Genomic DNA, 20,655 nt, shown 5'->3' with positions numbered 1-20,655 from the left:
GCTCATCTACCACTACCATGGAATATAAAGCAAATCACAAAACCCTCCTGAACTCCTAATTTCTGTCTCTAAAATGAGAAGACTTTTCTGTAAGATTTCTCAGGTCCATTCCAGCACTGAGGTTCTGAAATAGCTGCCTGTAACTCTCTGACCTAAAGATAATAGCTAAAAATAAAATACCATCTGAAGTTCTTTGTAACCAACTATGTGACTTGTAATAGTTCAATTCCTCTAACTACAAGGGATTTTTTTTTGTATGGTTTTATTTATATAATCATACAGCTGACCGAAACCTGACAGATGGGTAAGAAGTGGGAAATAAAAAAAATATAAAGGGAAATGTCTCTGGCTAGTTTGAATTTTGGCAACAGAAGCATCTATTTCTAGTTATCAGTAAAGTTTAGTGATCTTGTGGAAAGTTCTTTCAGACTCTAAAATAGTAAAGATATTAACTTATAAATTTCTAATCATTTAATCAATTTTTGCATTTAAATTTTAATCCAGCTAAAATTGAAGCAATATTTATCATATTATATAAACTAAAGATATGTTTGTAAATTATATGAAAATACTCCAGAAAAGTTACGCTTATAGTATTTTGAAGTGTGCTTAATAAATCAATTTTATGAATGATCATCTTATCATCTCTTTAAAATCTTATAGCACACTGTCCTATTGCTCAGAGTTCAAAGTAGGTATACTCCCATGTGTATGAGAGACACAATTAATGACTTGTAGGTCATAATTAAAGATTCAAAAGATTCATTTTTGTAGTAGAATGTTTACAAATACTTATTCTCATTTTCCTGTGTAATGAGCAGTGTCTCCAATTAAAGTAATTAAAATTCAACCAAATGAGGTCAGTGTGACTTGTCATTTTTATGTTAACTTATGTGTACCACAGCAAAATAAAGCTGGGACTTAAATATGACACTGGCTTAAATAAGTAAGTATTGGTAATCGTCCTTGATCATGTGCCTTGAGGGTCTCATCTTAAGTGCCATGAAAGTCTACCAGTACTCCTTCATCACTAAAAGATTTTCATATTATTATTATTTCTGTAAAATGGTGGAATTCCTCATGAATATGCTTCCCTGCAATGACCTTGTTAATTTGCCCTTGATCAGACTCTTCTTTAGTGCATAAAGTTGTTCTGCTTTGCATTTATCCCTGAAACGGCCCTGGTGTTGATCTCTGTAAAAAATTTCACTCACACAGATACTAGACTTCATTAAAGATTTACACGATAGCAGATACGGGAGAGGTTCACATACTACCAATGCAATCAACTTCAAATCAAATAGTAGAAATGACCATTTTTAGATGTCACTTATTTCTCCCAATAATCTATTCTGGCCTCTCTCTATCTTTTTGACTTTATTGTGTCTTTACCCCATTCTTTCTTTTTGTCACTCATTTTCCAGCTTCTGTTGCACGAGTAAAAGTAACGCATTTTCTAATTTGATTCATGGAGAGGAGACTTCTTCCCCTGATACTTGAGCACCTGATAACATTTATGACCAAGAGTCTGCCCTACTCTAAGTGGATTTTTAATTTATTTTATCAGAAAGAACAGTTTCTCTCATAAGAGGAATTATGATGCCAATGTAATACCAATTATTTAATATGGTAGGTAAACATAAACTGCCATTGAAATTTAGTAGAAAGCATATTATATGCAGTGATGATAATACCTTCATGAAATTCTTTAGTTATCATTTTTTCTTTTCAAATTTGTTTTACATTAAATTAGGATGAATGTCTTATTTATCTTTTTTACTACATTGCCCACCATAATGGTTCTCAAATGCAACAACATTTTCATTTTTGATAGAATTGAGTTTCCTCATTTACTTTATGTTACACTTTTCCCTGGACCAAGGATCTATGAAGTGAGTTATCCATACCCTTACCACATAGGCAGAAACAGCTTGTTTTACAGAAATCAATTTCCTGATCCTCAAACTCGATTTGATCTCCTTCCTAAAACTGATCTGCCAGAGAAAACTTGGAAGGTACAAGCTTCCAGCTAGTTATCCTTTTCCACTTCTCTTTTCACAATCTTCCTTTTCCTCTTTTACCTACCTCTCCCTCCCCACACAAAAAACACAAGTGTTGTATCACCTGTCTGAATCTTACTAGAGAGCATTTTTGGAAGGTGTAGCAATCTCCTAGGCCACAAACAAGGGGACAAGGATGGTGGATGCATTGATGTTTGCCAAGCCTCCTTTCAAAAGGACATGAGCTTCCCCCTTCTCCATCTCATTAAATAATATAGGATAAATAAAATTTTACTTATGTTTAAGATGAATTATGAATCGAATTATGAATCAAATTATATATCAAAGTCTATAATAATGCATTTTGGTCTTGAGTGTAAACTTTAAAACCAGACTGCCTGATTCAACTCTTGAATTAATCAATTTTAATCTCATGTTGAAGTTAATAAACTGACTGAGCTTCAGGTCCCTCATAGGTAAAGCTGGGTTAATCATAGCACCTACCTTACGTGATTGTTATAAGGTAATCGTAACTCTAGAAAATTAAATATTACTTTTTAAAAGTATTACAATCTAATATATATCAGTGAATCATTTATTATATATCATTTGTGTTTCCAGACGTGGTGGACACTCTATATAAATAGATAGCTACAACTAGAGGTATAAATAGGTAATGTATAGATTCGCGCTTGAAGCTTAGTAAGCCTTCCAGACGTGTTAGCCACTATTATTATCAACATGATCATTATTGCCATTATTTTTTATAAAAGTTATAGTGGTAATGCAATCTGGAAGAACTTTTTAAAAACATTCATTTGCTGCCATTTGGACAGGATTCTTTAAAATAAAATTTTAATCTATATACAAATTTTGTTGCAAAATGTTTTAGAGCAGGGTAAAGATTTTCACGAGAAAAGATTAGAAGAGATTTACATCACAGCAATGCACACATCTGCAAAAAAAAAAAAAAAAAAAAATGACAGACACCGTAACATCACAGATTTTAAAGTGTTACCTGCTCATCTATGATCTATTTCCATGTCACTTTATCTTCTTTCTTGCTCTGTGCTACCTTTATTCCTTTTTTTTCTATATAATGAGTTTTCCTGGCTCTCTTTCATGGAATCACTAAAAATAATTTAAAGTATAAAATATATTTTAATAGAATAAAATTCTATAGGAGGAAGGGCGGGTAGTGGACTGGGATATGATTTCAAGGAGAGAAAGAAATGAAGTACCATTTCCAACCGCTGTGAAGAACTCATTCATTTATTTTAAATGAATGTGATGGATATTGAATTGCTTTTATATTTATGTTTCATTGTGAATTTTTAAAAATGATGTAATGGTTATAGTTTAGAATGTCGACATTTAAAATGTGCCAAAAGTTACATGCTTCGCAACTGATCTGTCAGTTGAAATGGGTGAAGTTCTTTCATAATTATTTTACAGAAGGTGTCAACAGAAAAACTTGAAGCACACTGCTCTTTACTAGAGTGTTTCATTCATCTTTGCACTTCCTCCACTATAAGGAATACACTTAAAATACATTTATCAATAAGGTCCATTGCAATTGGGACTGTGTAATTCTATGTATAATAATTATATTTGTGACATGACTATTAGCAAATAGCTTGCTTTTTGTTTTTGATAATGAATAACACTATACATTAACAAAAACATAAGTTGTCAACATTTATGTTGTCATAAAATGTGAGAAAAATCCATAATCTTTTTCCAAAATGAATTGACCTTTGAAACAAGCAATCAGTTAAATAGAGAGTATCTGAAGAGATTTTATTAGATTCCAAAACATTGTTCTTTGCGACAAATTCAGGTCTACCATTAATAATCTGACCCCTCAGTCCAAATTTCAGGAATAGTCCATTAGACCCCCAAACTAATTCTAATAGTCAATGCAGTGTTGATTTCCCTTATGTAGACATTATAAAAAACTTTATTATTTTAAAAATGACATTATAAAAAACTTTATTGCACTTAAATATTATTATTGTTACATTTGTTGTCCATTTTGTCTCCCAGGCCTTCCTTAAGCTTCCTTGCAAAGTATGTTGGTTATATTTTATGGGATATATCAGTTTTGACAAAATATTTCTTCTTCCCAAATTATGTAGACTCCAGTACTAATATGATGAAGTAAAATTTTTAATCAGGCCATACCACAATTCATTTATACCTATCACAGTTTCAAATCTGCCAATTCTCCTTAATTTTCAGCCAGCTCTTTGTAAACTGAACATCTTTATACTTTTCCAAGGTTATCCAATTTTTTTGTCTATATTACTCCATCAGTCACAATACTTAGGAATGGCCAGATGCCTTTTGACTTGTTGCATTAAGCTTATAGGGTCCTGCTAATATAATTAACAATATATTACTGCTATTTCTACTAGTTAATGAAAACAAATGAAATGATATTTGCATTTATTGATTTTTGCTAAAGTGACCAAATTTCTAAGTAAAGTATTTGAGAAACGCCTAGGAAGGGTGTGGCTTATAAGAAAAGCACAGTCATTTACTGTGATTTTATGGGAAGTTCCTGCTGTGGCTAAATGTACTCGCTCTCTCACATTGCTGTAGATAGCTCACAAAGGAAAACCCAACACAAATATTTGCAGCTTTTAATATGCTGAATCTAAAACATTCCTGCCAATGAGAAACAGACCCCGCATTTAAAGGAGGGTAAAGCTTGATTCAATAAACCTGGCAAATGGACCTGCCAACCGTTAGTTAACTTGAGCAAGCCTTTTAAACCATTCTTATTTTTTTTAGGCTGTTTTATATGACACCTATCTCCAGATGGGAATTTGAAACTTCTTCCGAATGTTTTGTCTATATGGCATCAAATATCCATTAAACTTTAAATAAAAGAAATTGGGTAACCAACACCTAACCAGCGATTCCCGTTGTGAAGAACTACCTCATTGGGCATATCTACATTTTGAAATCAGATGTGGCTATTGTTAATCAGGCTTTAGGCATGAGAGCCCCTTATCTATAAAGAAAAAATTATGGTCATACTGCAGTTTTTTATTTTTTGTATCACACAGGGTAAACTTGTTTATCACATTTACTGCATAACTAATAATAAAGTCTAACTTCAAATCATTTGGGATTCTATTGCATGGAGTAATCTTAGTTATTTATTTCTGGAAAAGTCCATTATTCTCTATTTATCCTAAATTTTTTCCCAAGTCTTTGGATATGCCAATAAATGATCCAGAAAACAATGCCTTGACACATAAGTTTCCAGGATACATAGGTTTCCCAGTCACTTCAAACACTATCACACACACACACAATTGCAAAATACTTTAGAGTAAATTTTGCCATCAAAGAGTAAGTTTTCTAAATCCTGGGAAACCTTAGAATTTATCTTTATAGCCAGATAATTAAAATATTCCTCAATAATATCCTATTAAGGTCAATTTTGTGTTTCCTTTATGAGGAAAATATGATTTTCAATGCTTTTATAACATCTCAGATTCTACATATTTGATACCATATTTAGTGGGAAATTACAGACATATGTACAGTTGGTGAAAAAAAAACCATACATACATGTAACTTTGAAGCACATTGGTTTAACTTCAAAGGCATTCCAAGTAAAAATTTATGCAATGAAAATGAAGAGGAAGAAGTATGCTTGTTCACATAGATACATTAAATTAAAAACAATATAGACCATACATTCTGGTTTGCATTTTGAAGTGACTGTTGGGAAAGGTCTATTTCTTTGCAGTCAGAACAATTTTTCTATTATGTTCTATTATTATTGTTCAGACTTACATCTTTGAAGGTCAAATTTGTCTGAAATTTTAAATGTGAAATAAGCTATTTGTTTCTCTTACAGTCCTATCTAAATATTGTAATGTGAATTGTAATTCCTTTTCTCTATTGGAACTTTATTACTTTGATGCCATCTCTACACAGAGCTTTCAAAATCCCTATATTTAAATCTTCTAATAGACTATCTTCATAGCTTCTTAGGATTACAAAGACCCTTTTATCTTTTTAATATACCCCCTCATATTTTACATTAAAAATTGAGAAGCAAGAAAATTAAAAGAAACAGAATAGTAATCTAGTGTCACAACCAGAATTATACCATTTCTCTTCAATACATTTGTACTGACTATTCCATAAATGTCCACAAACAACCTAATCTTGTCTCTTAGAAGTTATCAGCAACACAATGTTGCTGATAATTTTAAGAGACAAGATTAGGTAATGTCTTCTGGACATTACTGTGTTCTTCTGGACATTTTCTTGTATGTTGAACTTCAAATTTAACAAAGCATTCTGTGATATTTACCATAAGGGCCTCACTATTATTAGACAGATTTGAGAAACCTTCTCTTGCACAATGCCCCAAAGCAAATTGCCACATACAGTTAAGCCTGGGCTTCAGGAAACCACCTCATTTTAGATTCATATCCAATCCATTGTCCATTGAATTAGTCATTTTCTAATTTAAGAAACTGAGCAGATAGTAAATGGAAATGAATTGAGAAAAAATATATTCTATTGTACTAGATGAAGCTGGATTTGTTAGCAGGGCTATCAAGCCGGACTTGTTACTAGGGACATCAAGCTGGCACGTTAGTAAAGAAAAAAATAAATAAATAAATAAAGCACTCTGTTCATTAAATGTAATTTTTAAAACTCATTGATTTTTTAATCTGCCTGAACCCAGATATAAATATCTATTTTCTAGAAGCACTAATTTTTTATTGGAATTTTAGTAATAAAAACACTTGACCTATGGATACAATTGGGTGTCAGTCCTTTATCTTATTTCCTGCTATCTACCTTTGATCTTTTGGTAATAGATTTTTTTAATGCTACGTCAGTGAATTCCTGACAATGTCTACTTTCCTTTTATTCATAAGGTGGAGCCAGGATAAAATACTTGGTCCAAATATCTTTCCTTTTGTCCACTTCCTATTACACTCCCGCCAGCATCTGTATGCTTGAAATAATGTGCCAAGAAGCTTTGAATTTTGTTGAAGAAGGAAAAAGAAAGTTGGATGGTTTTCTTTTGTTTGGGAGACCCAACTCGTGACAATGAGAATGTAAAGGCTCAAAGGGTGGCATGGTGTCTATGCTTACTGGACATTGGAGCTTCTAGACAGCTGAAGATGAAAATGGTGTTTTCATGAGGGAATTAATAAAACACTTGTCAGGAATTGTGCTGCCGTAGGGCCCAGATGGCAGCACAGCAGAGGGTAAAATTGAAGGCCATTTTTCACCAGTTGTGCACAGAATGTAGCAGGACTCTGGCACCCCAAGAGTTGATGACTTTGAGAGCATCAGGAGATAGTGTCAGCATAAAATAGTACATAGTAGCAAGAGTAAAGGCACTCCCGTTGACTATAAAGGCAGAAGTCATAGATAAATTAAGTCGGAATGTTAGAGAAAGAATAGTCTATGGTGGTCCTATGAAAGAGACTGGCTTGCAAACCATCCCTTTAGAGTTTAAGAAACACCTTGAACTTTCCAGTATGCTGGAAGTCTCATGTTCTGAGGTGCAGATAAAAGTAGGAATTTATGAGTTATTTTGGTATCCAGAGGCTTCTGAGGCCTAACGAGGTTTCAATCACAAGAGTAATTATGGAAGAGATTATTTAGATATAATTAAGACAAACATTTACTTAGCAACAGTAAGTTTCAAAGTGTTTGAAAATAGTGCATGAACTATAAGATTATGAAGCTGATTTCAGGTATCTTGTACTTTCCTATGAATCACCTGCCTGGCAATAAGAAGATATGTGATATTTTCTAATAAAGTTATTTTCAGATGAGAAAGATGAATATAGCTACTTCCACGTGGGAGGTCTTGCTGCTGATCTGTGTAACCATAAGGATTAATCTATTCCTGGCACATATAGTTCCAGCTAAGAAAGGCAACATGTAAATTATTGTAAATCAGCCATGATATAATAAGCCAGTATTCACAGATATACTTTAGTGTGTTCAAAGGAAACTCTCAAATAGCTTTGAAACCTTTAACTCAATCTTTTCACAAAACTCACGCAAAGTATCCAATATTCAGATATGTTAAATCTATTTGAAAGTAAAACTCTAGATATGGATTATTACTGTATTTGTGTATCAATAAACCAAGACTAGACATTAAAAATTTACTCTTTCTTCCTCTGTTCTGAGCCTAGCCTCCCCCACACCTCTACTCTCAGAAGAGTACATCTCTTACATGCATATTTCAAAATTATTGTTTTTTCACTCACAGTGCACTTGAACATGTATTTTTCTGAAATGTAAATTCATATTATAATATTTACCACCAATTTTGGACTTCCAAATAAGTTGCATGAGGCCCTATTGATTTATTATTTTTCCTGGCAGTAGAGGACAAGAATTTATAACTGGTTTTAATGCGTTCTTTTAAAAAACTTAAAAAAATTTTTTTTTCTTTTAAAAAAAATCAAAGGAAGAAGAAATCTAATTATAACTATTAGCCTATATAAGCTATACCTTTGATGAGCTTTATCATAATGTTTTCCTTATTCTTTGAAAAAAAACAGTGGTTCAGTAAATAAGAGATTTTTCTAAGATATTATTAATATTATGTCATAATCTTATAAAAGAACTTTGACTTCTTCCAGATCTAGTTCATTAAATGATTATTTTAATCAAAATAATACTTTATATGAAAGACAGAAACCTCTCTTTTAAAGATACTCACCGGCTGGGAAAGCTATGATCCCTTAAGCACATGAAATATCAGCAGATTTGATTTACTTCAAGCACTACATGAAAATGATTTTTTAATGTTCTTGTCCTGAAGGCTTTCTTGAAATGTTAGCATCTGTTTCATTTCCTAGGTTTTGGAGTAATTTCTGTTAGGAATTTGTAGTTCAATGTGACAATAGCAACTAGGGGTTGAATTATTAGTAGGGCAAACAGAGGTTGTCAGTATATGAGCCAGCTTCTGCTTCCACAAAGATTAACATATGGCTCCAGAACTAACAGTTATTAATCATATCATTTAAAACTGCTATTTATAATGGCATAATATGCTATTTATATTCATTATGCTATCATAGAACGTTTAGAGACAGATTTATGCTTCTAGCTAAAATAATTTAAGGAAGGCTCTTTTAACACATTTTACTTTAACTTCACATTCAGTAAGCATTTTCTTCAGTTAATGTAAGTTGCTCTTCTGCAAATTAAAATATATTTCTTTGTTTTTATCTTTGAAAAAAATGAAATGGCCTACTCAATAATAAGGAAGTGTTTAAAATTAGATAATTTTAAAAATTCCCTTATAAAATTTTGGAAATTTTTGCCAGCTTTCACTTTAGAGTTAAGTTCTGTGAGCTGGCCCAAGCTAACTGTATTAATTTGCAAGGGCTGCCATAATGAAAGCCATAGACTAGAAGGCTTAGACAACTGAAATTTATTTTGTAACAGTTCTGGAAACTGGAAGTCCAAGATCAAGGTGTTGGCAGATGTGGATTCTCCTCAGGCCTCTCCTCTATTTGCAGATGGTCACCTTCTTATTGCATTCTCACAGGGGTGTTTGCATATCCCTGATATCTCTTCCACTTCTTGTGAAACCATCAGTTATATTAGATTAGGGATACGCACTTATTACTTCATTAACCGTAATCACTTTTTAAAGGTGTCATGCCCAAATATAACCATATTGAGGGTTAGAACTTAAATATATAATCTGGGGGCAGACACAGTTTAGTCCATAATATCAGCCAGGCCTGATGGCTCATGCCTGTAATCCCAGCACTTTGGAAGGCTGAGGCGGGCGGATCATGAGGTCAGGAGATCGAGACCATCCTGGCCAACATGGTGAAACCCTGTCTCTACTAAAATACAAAAAAAAAAAAAAAAAATTAGCCAGACATGGTGGCACATGCCTGTAATCCCACCTACTTGTGAGGCTGAGGCAGGGGAAATAGCTTGAACCTGGGAGGCGGAGGTTGCAGTGAGCCAAGATCACACCACTGCACTCCAGCCTGGTGACAGAGCAAGACTCCATCTAAAAAAAACAAAAACAAAAAAAACAAACAAAAAAAAAACCAAGTTTCTAAGGAATTATTGTGAAGAAGGTGAAATTTTCTAGAATATAGGAAAAGCTGAATAAAGATAAAGAAAATGACACATCTCTGAACCTTAATATTATGTAATATTGACAGAATACACAAATATAATTCAGCTTTGCAAAGGTTGATAAATTACTTAAACAATTGTATTCTAGGTCATTTAAATAGCAATTTAACCAATCTTCCAATGTCTACTATGAGCTGTCTTAAATGATAAAACAGAAGGTAAGGTAAGAATGAATAAACCTTGATCTATACCCTTAGGAAGATTCAAAATAACAATAGAAGTTGATATTTAAGACATGATTAGTATTATTTACTCTCATGAAGAATATATAGGCTAATGAAAGAAAAAAGACAAAATCAATATGATACAGTGTCATTAAGTAGATATGGGAATGTACACAGAAAAATAAATATTTTATATTGACTTATAAATCCAGTAATAATAGGTTAAATTTTACATGATTCTCAATTCCTTTTAGAACGCTCTATTTTTATAAAATTGTATGACCAATTAAATATTTTTAAGCTTCAGCTGCATCTCTAAATATAGGTGTGAAGAATAACTTTTGAAATTGATGCAGAGAATGATATACACAATTTTTTTTCTTTTAATGACCAGAATTCCAAGATTAGCGTGGATAATTCCAAATTTTTAGTGAATAGAAATCCTGGGGGTGTGGGTGAAAGGTCAGAACAAAGGCTTCTGCAGGAGGACTCTGAGAACTGAAAACGTCAAAGCTTTTTACATTTAACCTCAAACTAAGCTGGGTAGTAACTTGACTGCATGGAAATACACTTGGTTACAGTGGGAAGTGGGAAAAGATGCTAAATAATGAAAATGTAGGTGATATTGATAAAGAAGTAAACCCTTGACACTTTGTAAATGTGAAAAATCCTATACCCTGTATTATTTTTTATTTTATAAACTGCTACATTAACAAGTAACTGTTGAAACATTATCCTCTTTCCTGTGGTGGTTTTATAGTTCATACCTTTAAATTAGCTTTTATCACAAAATCTAAATTTAAATACAATTATACAATTATTTCAATATAAAAATATTTCCATAAGACAAAATATTGAAGAGAAAAGTATTTAGACCTTCTCTCTTCCCTGACTCCCATGGCCTATTTAAGTAGCTTTAATGTAGTTTACATTATTTTTAAATCAATATTTTACCACAAATATTACTTATGTTACTACTGAAGCTTTAATCATCTTCCAGGTTCTGTAGTTGTTCATTACAGGTCAAAGGCATGTTAAAATTGTTTTAAAAATTATTAAGAGCTATGCTTAAATTGGAAAATAAATAAGCATACATTATCTGTAACACAGGCATATATTTCATCAAATATTTTAAATCTATATTTGATTTGGATTGAAATCAATTGAAGTCTATACAATAATAAACCTCACCAGCATAAATGTCACAAGATGTTTATTCTGGAAGCTATTCCAAAAATAGCTTTCCTGGGTTTCATTGATGCTTTTAGTATTTCTTTTCTTTCCTTTGTGTGTTTATGGGTTTGTTTGTTTTTTTGTTTGTTTGTTTTGTTTTTTTGTCATAGCTGTAGTTGTTAACTATGCTACTCTGAGTATACCTTTGAAACATCAGTTAGTTTTTTCATCTATATATTAGTTTTCAAAAGTGTTGTCTTGGGAATACATTTTAAAATTCACTTGAGTATAGAAAGTAAGTGGCCTTTATTTTCAGACACGAAAAGCTTTCAATCTTATTCCAGTAAGAGAGCTTCACCCTCATTATCCGTCAAGAATTGTATTTATCAAATATATATTTACTAAAAATCTCTTCCGAGAGAAAGAATATATAGTCAGGGTTACTCAAAGGATATTTAGTGCATTTATTTTTTCAGATAATTCAAAGTCTATTCCTAGGTGAAGTCAAATCAACAGATTGAAGGACCACATTATATTTAATTGCTATAGAATACTTTTTTATGCCTGATTATAGGTCTTTATTGATGAACATAAGAAACAGCCCTTTGCAACTTGCCACATTTTCTATTATTGAATTTCACGTGAGAAACATATACACTGAATTACAGAATGTTCTCTTGAGAGAATGCTACATTTTCTGTTTGCAGTTAGTTCAGAGTATAATAGCACTTCTTCCTAGAAATTGGTTTCATACCACAGACCATACACTTGGTAACTTGATCTACTAGAAGGATCAGACTCAAAATTTTAGACCGTCCCTCATTCACAAGAGTTTTTAATAAAATACAAGGCCTTTTAATGTCTTATTTCTAGCTCTTCTTTACATTTCCCAATATTTGTAATTTTTTTCCTTTTTCATGTATGTAATGTTATCTGTGTTTAATAAGTTTTATTTAGGTGTAAGAAACAGGGACACTCTTGTACCTATTTGGATCTATTACTAAGATATCAGGGAAATTAGGAGTACAGAGGATATTCTGTGTCATTCAGTATGACATGGTAACTCTATCATTCAAGATTAAATATTTTAGATATTTACACACAGAAATTATAAGTGCTGAATGTCCTGCTTAAACATTACTTTATTAGATTACCATTAGTAAATTTGTTTATGATTTTTTAATTGACAGATAAAATTATACACATTTATCATGTACAACATAAGGTTTTGATGTATCTATAGATTGTGAAATGACTAAGTCTATCCAATTAATATATGCATTACCTAGTAGAGTTGCATTTTGTGCTACAAACAACATCCACTCTCTTAGCATTTTTCAATAATACTTTATACCTGTATTATTATTATTGGCTGAGCACAAGGGACTTTGTTGATGGACATGACGAGGTCAGGCTCCCTAGGCCCCTCTGTCTTCAGGGGGTCTGCATGGAAACTGTGAAGAGGGGAGATTCTTAGTGTGGTGGGGGACTGAGTGTGGCAGGGGCTTCCCAGCAATGAGGGCCTCTCTCTTCCTTTTGTGCTCTTGCTGGGGCTGGTGGTCCAGGGGTCTTACTTTCTGGAGTCCATGTGGACCATGATCCACCACCCTGTTGGTGTAGCCAAATTCATTGTCATACCAGGAAATGAGCTTGACAAAGTGGTCGTTGAGAGCAATGCCAGCCCCCGCATTGAAGGTGGAAGAGTGGGTGTTGCTGTTGAAGTCGGAGGAGACAACCTGGTGCTCAGTGTAGCCCAGGATGTCCTTGAGGGGGCCCTCCGATGCCTGGTTCACCACCTTCTTGATGCCATCATATTTGGCAGGTTTTTCCAGACGGCAGGTCAGGTCCACCACTGACACATTGGCAGAGTTTCTTGTCGCAAACATTGTTAGATACCACAAAAGTTTATATAACATTTCAATATTATTAAGTACACTTCAGATGTATATTTTTCCTCTGATTCCTTTGTGTCTTGATATTTTTCAAGCATGCCACCTTTTAAATCTGTTTGTTTTATTTTGTTTGCTAATCATGGCCTGAAGACAAATCTGCTTGCCCACAGACACATTTTGTGAATTGCCTTGGCTATGCTCACTATTCGCTAACGTTCTTTCAAAACCCGTTTTCATGTGAGAAGTTCAAAAGCAGGCATATAAGCACAGCTTTTAGCAAAAGTCCTAACATTTAGGAAGCATTTGTCTAAGCATTTACTTAGTGTGGACTTTTCATATATTCTATATCCCTTTTATCTTACCATCGGGAGCTCTCACACTTTTACCCGTAGGATGCATAGAAAACTCTTCCTGCAGAAACCTTAACATATTGCTACTTTATTCCTTGCCTGTTTGGCTTTGACTTGTGGGATTAACATTTAACCACAGAGATTATTGTGACAGCACCAGTGACCACACCTAACCAACTAAATCAATCAACAAACAAAATGTATTTCTTGTTTTCTGGGAAATTCATTTTCTGGATGGATGGGGGAAAAACATTTGAAAAAAAAAATAGACTACCTTTTTTTTAAAAAAAAAAAAAAAATTTTCTGATAGCATAGCTCCGTTCTCTGAGATTCAAAGAAAATAGTAAATTTGGGATGATGTGTGTGCCAATGTTTGTCTGGTGGGTAGACACTGGTTGTTTCTTAGTCCAGTTTCACATTAATAAGAATGCCTCTACAGTCCTAGGAAAATCTGTCTTCAATGTCAGTATTTCCATAAGTTTTTCTTCAACTTCTGTGTATGCCTGTATATTTGGCATAAAGATAGAAGATGGCATATCATGAATAGGATGCCAGTCAGATGTCATTTTTTAGGCAAGATTCACATATATACTTTGAGTTTAGGCATTATTATATTATGAAAAAAGAAAGATTATGTTTTCAATCTCTTCCAGGCTTGGCAGCTAATAATTACAACTCCTCTTAATGCAAAGTGAATTTTAAATAAATTCAGTATGACATGCTGCTGCCTACATTAAGACGTGTGAGTGATAGGTTTAAAATGTGGCCATGCATTTATACTTTTTAAATTTAAAGTTATTTTTATAATTAAGAATGGAGTAGGGTTGACCACTATTGAGAAATTCAGAAACCTTCTTAGATAAAAATTTGAAAATTAACTTTCTTAGGCAACTCTACGTACATGCCTTTCCCATACTCACATCCTAATAAAACATGATAGACAAAAGCTTCCGGCCTACAAATAAAATATGTACATAAATAAAATATTTATTATGTTGCTGTCCCAATTTAGATATGATGCTTTCCTTTCCTCCTGTTAGATGACAGGTAATGATATCCAATATGAAAATTTCATTATAGTAATGCCTAACATTTATTGAGTGTTGTGGGCCAGAAAATGTTCTGAGTTCTCCTCATTCCAATATTTCAAGTAATAGTCACATATAGGATATAAAATGAAATATAATATTATTATCCACATTTTATTTATGTAGATATTGAGGCTAGAGGAGTAAAATAATTTACCCAACTTACATAGATACAGAGAAAGCCTCAGTTTACATCATAGCTTAACACAATACAGCCTCAATCAATGTCCAGCCCCATAATTATAAGCAAATTTCCAGTCTTTGCAAATGCCAAATAACTCTCACTTCCCTTAAGATGTAAATGTGGCCAAAGCAACTCTGGATTTCCCTCTCTGGTATTTTACATCTACTGAAATATAAATCACAGTTTTTTGTGTGCCAGCCCTTGTGCTGTCAACATACAAGTTATAGTTTAAATAAAGAGGATTATTTCAAGGTCAGGCCATTAACAATTACTTTGCAGAGTTTTTCTATCAGAATTGCCAAATGAAAGAATCATTTCTATTGTTTTCTGGGGACTTAGTCTTCCCCTAGGTTTGTCTTTTTGACACGTAAATTACAACGTCTTATATCATAGTCTTATCGCATTCTCTTGCTTTTCTCATATGGGAGGGAGGATATAATTACATTAACTGGTAAAATATATAACAGTTATAGATAGAGCAACAGTCAGATAAAAATAGTGATTCACTCACAAGGTTTAAAATATAACAGCTGATAATTATCACATATAATTATATATGATATCAAAGAAAACAATGAATGTTTCAGTCTCGTTGAAATCCTCAGATGTAAGTGCTATGCCCATGTGGTGTTCACTCTTTTTTTCCCTGTCTTTTGTCTTCGCTCATGTTACCTCTTCTATCTAGAATTCCCTTTCTCTCCCTCTGTCTCTTTTTCTCCTACTTTTTCTTTAAGGGCAAGCTTAGATTTCCCCTCTCCCTGGAGCTTCTATTTCCATAACCCTAAGCATTCCAGCCTTCTTTGATAATTCCTTCCTTGAAAACATACACAGATAAATCCTTATACGCCAATAAATTGAATGCTTACTATGCTTATTTTGTCTTCCACACAAATTGTAAGTTTGCAGAGAACAAAGCATATTTATGATCCATAGCAACTCTAATAGTACTAGTTGAGAGAAAACAATCAACAAAGCATATTTATGATCCATAGTAACTATAATAGTACCAGTTGAGAGAAAACAGTCAATAAAAACTAATTAGTTATTGATATATGTGGAATTAGTCACCAAAGGACAAATATTTTGAGATGTCCTAGGCTTTAAAACCTGAAAGCTATTTACAGTATTTAAATATTCCATTTTGTATTAGATTAAGCCTTAGGGCCTTGAGGCTTGATTCAAGTCTCACTCTTCACACTTGTATCTTCCACCTGCTATTTTTTAAAAAAGTTTTAAAATAGTATGTCAAGCAGAGGCTGCCCTTAGCTTGACTAATTCAGATAATAGTCTATGATTTAAATTCTAGATACAGGCATATATTTTGTGAAGATCTGCTTAATACAATAAACATGAGATTTTTCGCGTGAAACCAGAACGAGTTAGAATTAGAGGGAGACTAATTAGAATTAGAGGATTCATTTCACTTAAATATTTAATTTCATAGATGAGGAAAGAAAAGAGTCAGAGAGATAAGTGAATTTGCAGAGGTTGCCCAAGTCAGATGCCATAGTAAGACTGGTGCCCATGCTCTTCAGCCCCCTTTTCAGTACTTGGTTCCAAGTCTACCCTGTGGATCATTTCTCTTGTCTTTGGGCCACTTCAAGAGAAAAATCATGAACATTCCACATAGACCATGGATTTTAAGAAATGACACCCGCTCAAGCTATCCTGACTAGTGGAAATAGGAAATGTAAGAATGTTTCTGAAAATCGGGAAAGACTTAGAGCAGTATCTCATGCAGACTGAAACTCAATTCTAAAACTGGAAGGATGCATGAAGACCTTTTCTCAGTAACTTCACTCTCATTAAACCTGTGCCATTACTGTCCCAGATCCCTGTTCCTGCTCTGCATCTCTGTCCTCAATGCCTCTCGTTAGAAAGGTGCTAATTCTTTCTCTGCACTCAGGATGTAATTCTTTTTTTTTTTTTTTTTTTTGAGACAGAGTCTTGCTCTGTTGCCCAGGCTGGAGTGCAGTCTGCAAGCTCTGCCTCCCAGGTTCACGCCATTCTCCTGCCTCAGCCTCCCGAGTAGCTGTGACTACAGGTGCCCGCCACCACGCCTGGCTAATTTTTTGTATTTTTAGTGGAGACGGGGTTTCACCATATTGGCCAGGCTGGTCTCGATCTCCTGACCTTGTGATCCGCCCACTTCAGCCTCCCAAAGCGCTGGGATTACAAGCAGGATGTAATTCTTTTTACTACACCTGCTACTCCCCTGTCTTATCCTTCTATCTGCTTCTCCTGTCTTTGTTGAAATACCTCATAATATTTAATGGCCCTGATTCTGTATCCTTTATCCTATGTTTTGACACCAATTCTACATCTTAGCGTTTATCTAGGTATCCCATTTCATGATCCATCACTAAATAAATTTTTTCTCAATTAAAATTTTGAAAGAGATTTACACTGGCTCAATTCATCCTTGCAACACTAAATCATATCATGGGTCATTTGCTACCTTATATATTGCTGCTGTTGGATAAGGTATCTGCCTGACTAAACAACTATAGCAATGTGTGAGGCTGTTTCACCTAAAAACTCTTTAGATGTAGCAGATCATGTTATCAACATGGTTAGTACATACACTCATGAACAAGAATCAATTTAATAGTATTTACAGTAGTGTCTTATTTATAGTTATATAGAGATACTACATAATGTTAAGTTATTACTATTTTTGATAGAGTTTATCTTAATTTTTTTAAGACTACCTCAACTGTCTTTTCTCTCCATGTGCTTTCAGTACATTTATTTCAGTATTTCTAGGGAGATCTGAATTCAAGAAGTAAAAAGGGTACTATTTAAAAGAGAAAAATTGGTTATCAAGGTTTCCAACTATTACAGCTTTCATGAGTAATTGAAGTTGATTTTTATTTCATGCAATTCCTTCTTCTATCACACACCAGACAAAATAATGAATCTTTTATTTATTCTCTTTTATATAAAAGTCGGAAGGATAATGCACCAGATAAAATATTTAAATCCCATTAAATCCTGTGGCCCCACCTACCTCTGCCCGCCCCCCCCACACCAACACACACACACACACACACACACACACACACACACACACACACACTTTGAACCTCTTGAGACTACCTCAACCATGCTCTCATCCCAAAGTACAAAGGCACAGATTATCAAGGCCCACATGAACCTCTGTCTCGAGCCATAGTACCTCATGATCCCCTGATCCCACCTTCAGCTCTTTTTCATCCTTAACATTCTTCCCCTGTGGGCTGTGGAACTGATGTTACACCCACCCACCAGCAAACTTTAAACTTAGCTCAAACCAGTTTATTCCTTGCGAAGAAATCCTACTTGGTTTAGTCAATACTTTCCTCCACTGTCTAAAACAGGCCTTCAAACCTTCTGTTCTTTCTACAAAACCCCAACACCCACTTCATTTTTCCCTTCTCTCTCAACAGCCAGTGCTTCAAAACAAAACAGAGGTTTACAGAATACAGCTCCCTCACCTGCGTATTTCCACACCTATAAGCCTATCAGAATCAGTGACCTTTTTTTTTCTTTCTTTCTCAACTTGTGAAGTAGAGCAGGTATCTCTTCTCTTCTGTAAAACAGATTGCCATTGCTGCCTTGTACCTCATTTCCTCCAATTTGGTAAAAAATTGAATATCTGTGATGTCTTTTAATACATTCAAACTCTTCCACTCAAATGGATCCCCCATTAATATTTTAAAATGTTCATGTCACTCTCATTCAAAAATAAAACTCTTCTTTCTACCCTACAGATTCTCCCACATCCACCATTGTACCCCATTTTCTGACTTTACAAAATCAAAATCTCATAGGAACTCTTTATTCTTGTTTTCACCCTCACTTCTTAACCCATTTCCCTCATTTTTGTTGCTCAGTGCTAAACCACATATTTTCTGGTGAGCTACTGAAAACACAGGTTTGCCAGTGTAATAAGACAAAGGCCAGAGTCTTTAACAAGTCATCTAACTCCCTGCTTAGTGTGGTCCCCGCATCTTCCACAGCCTCACCTGACACAGCTCTCTCCCTTGCCTTCTGCTGTCCATTCCTTTCCATAGAAGGCATTTGCTTATGTTTTTCTCATCCCTCCGAATCACTCTCCCTGCCCCACCTCCAGTCTTTCCCTAGTCGATGAGGACTCAAATTTCAGATATCAAGTGAGTAAAATACCATTTCCTCTGGGGAACCATCCTTAATGCTCCAGATTAGGTCATCTTCTTCCTTCATAGGACTATCTTAACTTGTCATTTTAAATTTGTATGAATATTTTATTAATACCTGTCTCCCCTATTAAAATTTCACTGCATCTAATCTTTTATTCACCATTATTTTCCCAACACCCAGCCAAGTGTTAGGCACATACCAGTCGCTCAATAAGCACTTGTTGAATGTGTGAGTAAAGTTAAACTTTTCTGAGGTACAGCATGACATTTAATAATTTCACTGCAGTTTATGCTTTGGACAGTTGCTGTCTTCAATGGTGTATGCAGTCATGGCACTAAACTTATATTTCTATAAAGTCTAATATTTTGTACCAAATTTCTTTTGCCTACCAGTTATTTGAGCCTAGTATTTTAGAAAGAAAATATCAGAAAATAAATATTTCATAAATATCTTCTGACAGATGTTTAGATCTTAATAACGTTTCCTTTATTGATCCAGAGAGAAATCCTGACACCCTACTAAGGTTATTCCCCGAATTAAAGCAAATATATTTGAAAGGCTGACCCAGTGGAGGGAGAAAAAAAATGACTTGATGTTGTAAACACTTTCCCAGGGAGACCAAGGCTATTATCCATCATTATTTGGTAAAGGGAGTCAATTAACTGCATTCACATGTAAAAGATTTCTTTACAAAAAGCTCACAAGGACTGTTACAGTGTTGGAAGAAGGAAAGGGAAGAAGAAGGAAAGACTTCAGACCTCTAACCAAGAGTAGTTGTGAACATTTTATGTGCTCTGAATTAATTTATTCATGCTCCCTTTAAAATGTAATTGCTACTTATTTTTAGGAAAAAGCAAGTTCTATATTTCTAAAAAATATTATACAGCACAATGTGACTATAGAGAGCACAGAGAAAAGGAGAATGGAATAAAAATGATAAAAAAACTGCATTTATAAATATTTTTCTTGGTGTAGCTATTTTTAAACTCTGGCTAGAATATAATTATCTCCACTGAACAGTTATTAAATTACTTAATCTATTCCATTAAAATTTTCCTGGTAGCATTTCTGAGATGTGAGAATTTGTACATAAATTACAATAAAATTAAAATCCTTTCATAGTTATCCCAAGAGCAAAAACAAAACCAGCCATAGAAGGGGGTTTTATTATTTACTATTAATTTCTGTACAGAACAGAGGACTCTAGTACAAGGTTAGAGTAAATACATTTATTTATTTCTGCAGTAGGCATTTAGGCTTCTGTATCATTGTAATGTTTTAAAGGAAAGATATGTAGTACATAATATAATTTTATGAATATCATATTAAACATCATTGGGTTTTATTTCTAGATTCTCTATTTCTCAATAATGTTTTAAATAGACTTTAATATATACTGTCATGCTTCTGAGAATGTTGCCCTATTCATTTATTAATAAAGGATTGGAAGGAGAAAGAAAAACCTCAC

The 20,655-nt window shown here is 33.7% G+C and overlaps 2 protein-coding genes across 3 annotated transcripts in view; one reads left to right on the top strand and one right to left on the bottom strand.

Annotated features, from left to right (window-relative positions):
- The window catches only part of CALCRL (calcitonin receptor like receptor), a 109,969-nt gene that overhangs the window by 19,931 nt on the left and 69,383 nt on the right, over positions 1–20,655 (top strand). The gene's annotated exons all lie outside the window — the stretch shown is intronic.
- LOC129488790 (glyceraldehyde-3-phosphate dehydrogenase-like) lies at positions 10,989–14,048 on the bottom strand. Its single transcript, XM_063645629.1, has one exon. The coding sequence runs from the start codon at positions 13,426–13,428 to the stop codon at positions 12,931–12,933; it is 498 nt and encodes a 165-aa protein (XP_063501699.1). The 5' UTR covers positions 13,429–14,048; the 3' UTR covers positions 10,989–12,930.

The sequence above is a fragment of the Symphalangus syndactylus genome, chromosome 8, assembly GCF_028878055.3.
Source record: "Symphalangus syndactylus isolate Jambi chromosome 8, NHGRI_mSymSyn1-v2.1_pri, whole genome shotgun sequence".
NCBI lineage: Eukaryota > Metazoa > Chordata > Mammalia > Primates > Hylobatidae > Symphalangus > Symphalangus syndactylus.
Note: the sequence above shows the minus strand (reverse complement) of the source record. Positions and strands in the feature narration are given on the sequence as shown.